This window comes from Dryobates pubescens, chromosome 31 (genome assembly GCF_014839835.1).
Source record: "Dryobates pubescens isolate bDryPub1 chromosome 31, bDryPub1.pri, whole genome shotgun sequence".
Taxonomy (NCBI): Eukaryota; Metazoa; Chordata; class Aves; order Piciformes; family Picidae; genus Dryobates; species Dryobates pubescens.
Genome location: NC_071642.1, coordinates 10,712,924 through 10,722,706, shown reverse-complemented (window position 1 = coordinate 10,722,706; position 9,783 = coordinate 10,712,924). Strand labels below are relative to the sequence as shown.

Below are 9,783 nucleotides of genomic sequence, written 5' to 3'. Positions count from 1 at the left end.
ATTGCTCTCTACAACTCCCTGAAGGGAGGTTGTAGCCAGGTGGGGGTTGGTTTCTTCTCTCTAGCAACCAGCACCAGAACAAGAGGACACAGTCTCAAGCTGCACCAGGGGAAGTTTAGGCTGGAAGTGAGGAGAAAGTCCTTCACTGAGAGAGTCATTTGCCATTGGGATGTGCTGCCCAGGGAGGTGGTGGAGTCCCCATCCCTGGAGGTGTTCAAGAGGGGATTGGATGTGGCACTTGGTGCCTTGGTCTAGTCCTGAGGTCTGTGGTGCCAGGTTGGACTCGATGATCCTTGAGGTCTCTTCCAACCTTGGTGATTCTGTGATTCTGTGTCCCTGCCCAGGGCAGGGGGTTGGAACTGGCTGAGCCTTGAGGTCCCTTCCAACCCTGACAATTCTATGGATGTTCCAGCATGGATCAGCAGAACACAGAGTTAAGCACTCACCAACATGCTGGAGGAGAGCTGCTGCTCTTCTGGCAAGCAGGAATTGCAGGAGAGAAGCCAGAGGCTCTGTTTTATCCCTGGCAGGGCAGACTCAGGACCCTCCCTGCAGAGCTGAGCTCTGGGCAGCTCCAGCACAACCAATGTGAGCAGCTCCCAGCTGCAGCCTGAGCCCTGCCCCTCATCAGGCATGGGATGAAAAACACCTACAGCACAGCCTGGTGAAAGAAGCAGCTGGGGAGACAGAGTGGTTGGTGACTGCTCCTGGGGGCAGCCTCAGCACACACCAAAACACCCTGCAGGGACCCAGGGGCGGTGCGGGGGGCACCCAGCTGCTCTGTCCTGAGGGCACCTCAGCCTTGCTCTGTCAGGGGACCCCCCACAGCTGGGTGCTCATCTGGAGGCCACCACACTGCTTGTTTCCCCCCACCCCTGCCAGGTCAGTGGAGTGCTGCTGGAATGAAGCCAAGGCCAGCTGGGGTTTATTGCATCCATCTCCAGGGCAGGAGAGGCCAAAGGCTCTTTATTTCTCCCTTCCATTTGCATTTCTTTTTTGCCTGTAACTTTTACAGTATTAAAATGATTAACAACAGAAAAAAGAAGAAGCATAAAACTGGAAACAAAACCAAGGATTGAGAGAGTGTCTGCCCCCCCCTGGCACTCCTCCCCCCTCCAGCAGCAGGGGCTGAGCTCGGTGTGGTGGCGCCAAGGCTGGCTCCTGGTCGTGGGACGTATTCTGCTCTCCAAAGGGAATCAGCTGCCTTTCCCAGGGAGCAGGAAGGCACTCAAGGCATGGGCTGCTTGGAAGCCTGGCTGGTGGGAATCCTCAAGACAAGGTCCTGGTTCTTCACTGGCTAAGCACTCTCAGATGTCCATGTCAAACTGCTCTTCCTCACCTGTGGAGAGGGAGAGAAGCAGGAATGAGCCCCTCAAGCATCCCACATCCAACACCCAAGGTCTGAAGTAAGGAACAACCATCCTGTGCTTCATAAAGGGGTTGGTCTCTTCTCTCTAGCAACCAGCACCAGAACAAGAGGGCACAGTCTCAAGCTGTGCCAGGGGAAGTTTAAGCTGGAGGTGAGGAGAAAGTTCTTCACTGAGAGAGTTGTTGGCCATTGGGATGTGCTGCCCAGGGAGGTGGTGGAGTCCCCATCCCTGGAGGTGTTCAAGAGGGGATTGGATGTGGCACCTGGTGCCATGGTCTAGTCCTGAGGTCTGTGGTGAGAGGTTGGACTTGATGACCTTTGAGGTCTCTTCCAACCTTGGTGACACTGTGAAATGTGCCAGTTCAGTCCTAACAGCTGGGAAGGAACCACTGACAAGGGCTGGTGGTGACAGGAAGAGAGGGAATGGATTGAAACTGGGAGAGGGGAGATTGAGACTGCAGATGAGGCAGAAATTCTTTGCAGTGAGGCTGGGGAGACTCTGGCACAGGCTGCCCAGGGAGGCTGTGGATGCCTCCTCCCTGGAGGTGTTCAGGACCAGGCTGGATGAGGCCTTGAGCAACCTGGGCTGGGGGGAGGTGTCCCTGCCCACGGTAGGGGCTTGGCACTGGATGAGCTTTGGGTCCCTTCCAACTCAAGCCATGCTGTGACTCAGGCATCAAGCTTGCTATGAAAACCATCTCCCACAGCAGAGTGTGAGCTCTGTCTGCAAGAGAGGATCTCACAGCCAGGCAGCAGCAGAGGAGATGCCCTTCCAATTATTTCTGCCTCTGGATCTCCTTGTGAAAAGAAGGTAAGGAATGAAGCTGCTGCTGCTCCCCAGCGACACAGAAACCCATTTCACAACTCCATTATCCCTGCAGCTGCTGCCACAGCTCACACAGCTTGGGAGGATGCCAGGGTGAGCAGCCAGGAGCTATTCCTGGAAGAGAATTCTCCTCTGGAAGAGCCACAGCCCAGCTGGCATCCAGCAGGCAGCCTGTGCCTCGGTGTGCCAGGGACTCCAGAGAGCCACCAAAGGTCACAACAGCCTCTAAAAGCCATTAGGCAATGTTGACCCTGCAAAGATTTTGCTTCTAGTGAGCATGGGAGGCAACAACAAAGCCTCCTGTGGTTCAGATCTGGTTTTGCAGAGAGAAGATAAAGAACCTCAGTGGGCAGCTCCAGGTTGTTCCAAGCTGTGGTCTCAGAGAACTTCCAAACCCTGCTCCAGAGCAGCTCTTGCTCATGAGGCCTCAGCAGTGCCTTTAGCTGAGTGCTGAGGTGCAGAAATTTGCCAGTGGGGACTAACTGAAAGCCCTCCTGGGGACTAACCTCTCCCTTGCTCCTCCACACACACTCACAAGCTTCTGCCAAGCCCACCCAGGCAGCTGGGGATGGAGGAAGAGCAAGGTGTGCAGAGCAGGTTCTGCACCCCAGCCACCTAACCCCCTTCTACCCCAGCAAGCTCAGTGCCAGGAGGAGGCAGAAGGAATTCTCAGCTCAGGAGGATACCAAACCCCTCTCTGAGCTGTCATCTGAGCTCCTTCAGAGATGCAAAGCAGCTGCAGGAGGGCCCAAGGCATGGAGAGGCAGCAGCAGCTGCAGCCAGCACAGCACCACTGCCCCAGCAGGCCCTTGCTAAGTGCTGAACTGAACTCAGTGACTGCACCAGAGCAGCCTGGGCTGACAGAAGTCACATTGCTGGGGCCCAAGCCAGAAGCCCAGGCTGTGAGAAGCCAACTACCCAAAGCAGGCTGAGGCTGGGGAGCAGGCTGGGCCTGGGGCTGTCTAGTCTGGAGAAGAGCAGCCTGAGGGAGGATCTGATCCATGCTGATCAATACCTCAAGGGTGGGTGCCAGGAGGATGGGGCCAGGCTGTTCCCAGTGGTGCCCAATGCCAGGACACAGGGTAACAGGCACAGAGTGGAGCACCAGAAGTTACCTGAAGATGAGGAGGAGCTTCCTTAAGGGTGCTGGAGCCCTGGGGCAGGCTGCCCAGAGGGGCTGTGGAGTCTCCTGCTCTGGAGAGCTTCCAAACCTGCCTGGATGTGTTCCTGTGTGACCTTCTCCAGGTGACCCTGCCTTGGCAGGGGGGTTGGACTTGCTCTGCAGGGATCCCTTGCACTCTGTGTCACCCAGGAACACGGAGCACACTCTGGCTTTGTCATCAGAGCCCTGAGCAGAGCTGCCAGGGACCTCCTGCCGCCAGCCCAGGAGCCAGCAGTGCCCTTCCCGTGGCTGTGAGCAGGCACTTACCTGTGCTCCCCTTCTCCTCCCAGTTCTGGATGTGATTGTTCTCCACCTTCAGCTCCTCCCCAGAGGGGCTGGTGACCCCTGGAATGCGGGGCAGGTCGGAGGGAGGGCTCTTGGCCACGGGGGAGTTGCGGCACTCCATCAGGAACTTGCGGTCGTAGATGATCCTGGTGCCTGGGGGCAGAGAGCAGAGGCCTCAGGGCTGCCCTCCCCCCCAGCTGCACCTGCACACCAGCAGGGCTGTCTGCAGCCACCAGCCCCCAGGAGGCCAAGGAGTGGGGCACCAGGGACCCCAGTGACAGCTGGTGCTGCACACACAGGCAACACAAGTACCACCCCCCCCACCCCCCAGCCTGGAGCCCCCCAGGAGGGGCAACAGGAGCAGCTCCTCCTCTCAAGGTCAGGACACACAAAGCAAACAGCAAACTGAGTTTCATTCCCACTGACAACAGACTGAGACTGGAGAGGGGGAAGAAATTCTTGAGAGTGAGGCTGGGGAGACTCTGGCACAGGCTGCCCAGGGAGGCTGTGGCTGCCTCCTGCCTGGAGGTGTCCAAGGCCCAGGCTGGATGAGGCCTGGAGCAGCCTGGGCTGGGAGGAGGTGTCCCTGCCCATGGCAGGGGGGTGGCACTGGATGAGCTCTGAGGTCTTTTCCAAGCCAAAGCATTCTGTGACTGTGCTGTGTGGAGAGGCTTTCCCCAGCTGGCAGAGGCTGGGCGCTGTGGGCAGGCACCAGCACAGCCACGCGCAGGGGGCACTGCCACCTTCCCCAAGCCTTGCCTCCAGAGAGCCCTCCCAGCCTGCAGCTTGTAATGGTTAACCAGAGCACAGCCCTGCCAGCCTGCCCTGTGTGCCAGGAGGCAGCTCCAGACACCGCAGCAGGGCTGGAGCTGAGCTCTGGCTTTCGAGGCGCACCGCAGGGCCGCACTGCCTGCTCCTGCGCAAGGGACTGCCCTGGGGAAGGCTCCGAACCACACTCACAGAGAGCTCTCTCCCAGCTGCACACAGCCTGCTGGAAAACCATTTTTCCTTTCCCCAAGAGGAGGCTCTGGGTCAGGTCCTTGCTGCTGCAGCAAGAGGAGGGAACCTTCCCCCAGGAAGCGCTGAGCAGGACACCAGCGCAGGCCAGGAGCTGCTGCTGCCATCTGCCCTGGCACGTGGAGCCCACCTGGGCTGGCAGCAGGGCTCTGGGCTCCCCTCCCTGGGTGTCCTGGCTCAGGAACACTCTGCTAACGAGCTCCCAGAGCACTGGGACCTTCCTCACTGCAAGAGTCTGAGCTGCTCCACCAGCTGCAAGGGGAGAGCTAAGGCCAGGCAGAGCTTTGCTCCAGCAGCTCCCTGCTCTGTGCCTTCCGTGCTGGGTTCCTGGGAGGGTCCCCGAGGTGAGGCTGCAGGGAGGGAGGGAAGGATGGATGAGGCTTCCCAGAACTGCACCTCATGTCCCAGGGATCAGGGCAAGAGCTCCCACACCCTGCTCACGTTCCTGACAGTCACATGCCCAGAGCTTAGGAAAGCAAACACCCTGCAGCCAGCAGCAGCCAGCCTGCCCCAGCTGCCAGCAGGCACAGCCCCAGGCCATACATGGGCTCCTTCCCCAGGCTCCCAGCAGCTCTCCTGTCCCAAAGAGGGCTCAGGATGTGTTCAGTAGGGAACTCCACACCCCATAGGAGCTGCTCTGCTCCCCACAAGCCCTGGTTACACCTTCCACACCCAGTGCCTCACTGTGCTGCTTGGGAAAGCCTGGAGGAGAACCTGGTTCACTTGGAGCCTGGGGCTGAAGTGCTCCCAGTCCAACATCTCCCTTCCTTTCCTGCTGCTCTGGTCCTGGCTGGGCACCATGGGCTGCACTGCCCCAGGCCCAGCCCACCCACACTGCCTGAGCCACAGTGCTGCTGGCAGCTCCCTCTGCACTGCTCAGGGCAGCTGGTGGTGGACTCCCCAGGTACCACTGCAGGTGGGCCCTGCTCAAAGCTGTGTGCAGGTGCCCCTGCCAGCTGGTGAGGAGCCAGGGCAGGCACAGAGGGAACACTGAGCACACAGCATGCTGTAAGGTCAGGCAATCAGAGGTGTTGATGTTGGAAGAGACCTCTCATATCAGGTCCAGTCCTTACCCCAGCACTGCCAGGGCACCACCAAACCAGGGCCCTCAGCACCACATCCCCACAGCTCTGACACCCCTCCAGGGATGGGGACTCCACCACTGCCCTGGGCAGCCTGGGCCAGGCCTGGACAACCCTCAGGAGAAGAAATTGTTCCTCATGGCCAACCTGAACCTCCCCTGGTGCAACCTGAGGCCATTTCCTTCCACCCTGTCACTGTTCCTTGGGAGAAGGACACATCATCTCCTGCCTGCTCCTCTCTGCTCCTTCATGCTGGGGATTTGTTCATGCCTGCTGTGAGACAAAGAGCCACTGCCTGTGCTGGCAGAGGACAGGGGACAACTTCCCTTCCAGAAGGGATGACAGAGCCCCAAAGTAGCTGGGAAAGGGAAATGAGGGCCTTTGCTCTGATTGCTGGCACCAGCCCAAGGCCCAGAAAGCTCACTCCACTCAGACCCACCCTGCTACCAGGATCAGAGGGAGGACACTTTGGAGCATCCCCTCTGTGTCACTGCTGGGATCCAGACTGCTTTAGAGGGTGTCACTGCAACACTTCTCAAGAGAGCAAAGCAGCTTCCCCCAGGAGCCTCACCTCGGTGCTGTGCAGGGGAAGGAAAGCTCAGGGTCTGACCAGGAGCAGCAAAGCCTGAGCAGAGGCAAGGAGGTGAGGAAGCTGCTGCCCAGGGCCTGAGCAGAGGCAAGGAGGTGAGGAAGCTGCTGCCCAGGGCCTGAGCAGAGGCAAGGAGGTGAGGAAGCTGCTGCCCAAGGCCTGAGCAGAGGCAAGGAGGTGAGGAAGCTGCTGCCCAAGGCCTGAGCAGAGGCAAGGAGGTGAGGAAGCTGCTGCCCAGGGCCTGAGCAGAGGCAAGGAGGTGAGGAAGCTGCTGCCCAGGGCCTGAGCAGAGGCAAGGAGGTGAGGAAGCTGCTGCCCAGGGCCTGAGCAGAGGCAAGGAGGTGAGGAAGCTGCTGCCCAGGGCCTGAGCAGAGGCAAGGAGGTGAGGAAGCTGCTGCCCAGGGCCTGAGCAGAGGCAAGGAGGTGAGGAAGCTGCTGCCCAGGGCCTGAGCAGAGGCAAGGAGGTGAGGAAGCTGCTGCCCAGGGCCTGAGCAGAGGCAAGGAGGTGAGGAAGCTGCTGCCCAGGGCCTGAGCAGAGGCAGGGAGGTGAGGAAGCTGCTGCCCAGGGCCTGAGCAGAGGCAGGGAGGTGAGGAAGCTGCTGCCCAAGGCCTGAACAGAGGGAAGGTGGTGAGGAAGAGGCTGCCCAAGGCCTGAGCAGAGGCAGGGAGGTGAGGAAGCTGCTGCTCTACACCTGGCTACTGACTCCAAAGCCAAGGCTCTCCTGCTCCAGGCCCCAGCCCTGGCTGTCAGATGCCTGAAGCTCAGCACATCATGGAGCTGCCACCTTCTCAAAAGCCTTCAGTGACTCAAGGTTGCTCTGAAGGTCTCTGGCACCGAGTCCTTTGCCCCCAGTGCTGCCAAAGGGGTGAGTGCAGAGGTCACAGCCCTCAGCTCTCCCCCTGGAGCACTCAGAGGCTTCACACACTGACAGCAGTGCAGGAGGTACATCACAGCCACTATTCCCAGCATTCCAGGCCCATCCCTAAGCCATGTCCCACAAAGCTCTGTGGAGGTGAGGGTTAACAGCTGAAGGCAGCAGAGCCTAGGAAGCAGAGGCTCTCAAAGCCCAAACTGCTCCGGTCCCAGTGACACTTCAGTGCAGGAAGCTGAGGGGCCTGGTGTGAAAGGTGTGGATCTCATGAGAGCTCCTCCAGGGTGTGCAGGAGAAGGAATTCTTTGCAACAGCAACCACAAGGCAGACCAACAACCCAAGGCTGAGCCCTGCCACGTCCTCCAGCAGCTTCCCACCACCCCTCCCTGTCAGCCCCCGAGCTGAGCCCAGCACTGGCAGCACAGGGCTGTCCTCAAACACGCTTGGGACAGAGCAAAGCCCCAAGGTCAGGAGAGCAGCAGGGGCCCTGCCAGGTGCACACACCCCAACAACAAACACACTCTGCCTTTCTCCTCCAGGCTCTGGACACTGATTAACTCTCCAAAGGGATGAGAATCCTGGCAGGCTCATTATGCTGCTAATTGCTGGCTTCTCAGAGCAGATGAATGTAGCTGAGAAAGTCGTTTGCATTCTCTTATCTTCCCCCAGCCTGATTACTGAAGTGCTGTTTAAGTGCTGCAGTCATTTGCTGCTCTCAGAGAAGCCAGAACATATGGCAGAAGGAACACAACAACTTCAGTTCCCCGAGCAGGCTTTGTTGTTCTTCTGCCCAAACACACACACAAAAAAACCCCAACCCAGTGAGTCAGCAGCGCAGCCTTCTCCCTTCCCTCTGCATTTTAACCCCGTGCTGGAAAGAGAGCAGCAGGTTCAAGGGGACAAAACCTTCCCCCATTTAGTTCCTCCAAGCAGAGTTTTCTCACTCCTGCTGCTCAGGCTGATCCTTTAGGTAGCAGCATGGGGGGGAGGGAGGGGGAAGCCTTCATGAACCCTCTGAAAGCAGTGAGCAGCAGGAGCACAGGCAGCTGCCCTGGCTGGGCATAGAATCATAGAACTGTTAGGGTTGGAAGGGACCTCAAGGAGTTCCAACCCCCCTGCCACGGGCACCCTGAGCTGCTGCTCGCTGTTATCACACCCAGACCAGCAGCCACTCCTCCCAAGAGCCAAACCACTCCAGATAAACAGATGCTGGAGTGAGCAATGTGGACACAAAACCCTTCAAGAGGGATGAGGCCTGCAGAGAGCTTTGCAGGTCGGGTGCCTGCTGGAGCAGGTGGAGACAGAAGGCACAAGGGGCAGCCAAGATAGACGCCAGGCTTGCAGGCTGGGTGCTTGCAGCCTCCCTTTGCTGCCCCCACCCCGAGCAGGCAGTGAGCACAGCCAGCTCCCACAACCAGGCTGCTCTTCTTATTTGAGGCTCAAATCCCGCCAGAATCTTGCTCTTGGCAGTCACACACAGCAGGGCAGCAAACAAAGAGGGACCCGACCCCAGTGCCGGCCTGTGGCAGTGCAGCACGGTGCTGCCGGGGCTTGGAGCGAGGTGGGCCACAGAGGAAAGGCCCCGGGCTTGCCGAGTGCCAGAGGAGACAGCAAACATTTGAGACTGCAATTAATAAGTAACTCAAACCTCAGGAGGGGTTTGCTCCACACCAGGCGGCCAAGAGCGCAGGCAGCAGCTTTGTCTTCCAGCCCAGGCAGGTGCTGCTTTGCTGCCCCAACTCCACCCCTCCCAGGAAGGTGGAAGACCCCCAGCTCCCTCCTTTGCCCTCATAACGCCGCAATGGCCAAACTCCTAAGGCGAAGTCTGGCCCTGCTAAGCCAGGCTGAGAGGGGACCCGCCCCGACCAACGCATGGAGCTGGCAGGCCACCCGGGCACGCAGTCAGCCCTGGAGGGGGGACAGCCATGCAGCTGCTGCCCAGACGTGGGGCTGTCCCCACGCATCGTCTGTGGAACGATAACCCCCGCACCAGCCGCGCACCCCCAGCCAAGGGGAGCGCCCCTCCCTCAGCAAACCCCCAGGCAAAGTGGGAGCCACCCTCACTTACAGCTCCAAGTAAGAACCTCACAAGCCCCCGGGCAAAGCAAGGGCTCCCCCCCAACCCTCCCTGCACACCCCCAGACAGAAGCCCCCTTGCCCAAAGCGTGACCCCCCCGCTCCCAGACCCACCGCCCCGCGCTGCCCAGCCAACACAGCAGCCTCCCCCGCAGCCCTGCGCCCTCCCCAGCCCCCGAACGAGAGCCCGTCCGGTTCCCCCCGCAAAAGCGAGGCCGCTCCCCTCCTCCGAGGGGCTCCCACATCCCCCCGCCACTCCACAATGAGAGGCCCGGCCCCAGCCCGCCGCTCACCGCCCGGAGTGGTCCCGAAGACGGTGCCCCCCGGCGTGGTGCTGTAGTCACCGGGCGGCAGCGGAGCACCGTCGGGCAGGGCGAGACACTTGCCGGGACCCGGGATGTCGCGATTGGGGGTCTGGCCCTGGCAGCAGCGGCCCGACATGGCGCCGGGACCGGGGCGCTCCTGTTACTTCTACTGCTACTCCCGCTGCCGCCGCGGCTGCCGC

The 9,783-nt window shown here is 60.0% G+C and overlaps 1 protein-coding gene across 1 annotated transcript; it reads right to left on the bottom strand.

Moving 5' to 3' along the window:
* Positions 1 to 1,046: 1,046 nt before the first annotated feature.
* EIF4EBP1 (eukaryotic translation initiation factor 4E binding protein 1) lies at positions 1,047 to 9,783 on the bottom strand. The gene is made up of 3 exons (XM_054175078.1): positions 9,572 to 9,783; positions 3,625 to 3,795; positions 1,047 to 1,339 (listed from the first exon to the last, which is right to left on the bottom strand). The coding sequence occupies exons 1-3, from the start codon at positions 9,717 to 9,719 to the stop codon at positions 1,308 to 1,310; spliced, it is 351 nt and encodes a 116-aa protein (XP_054031053.1). The 5' UTR covers positions 9,720 to 9,783; the 3' UTR covers positions 1,047 to 1,307.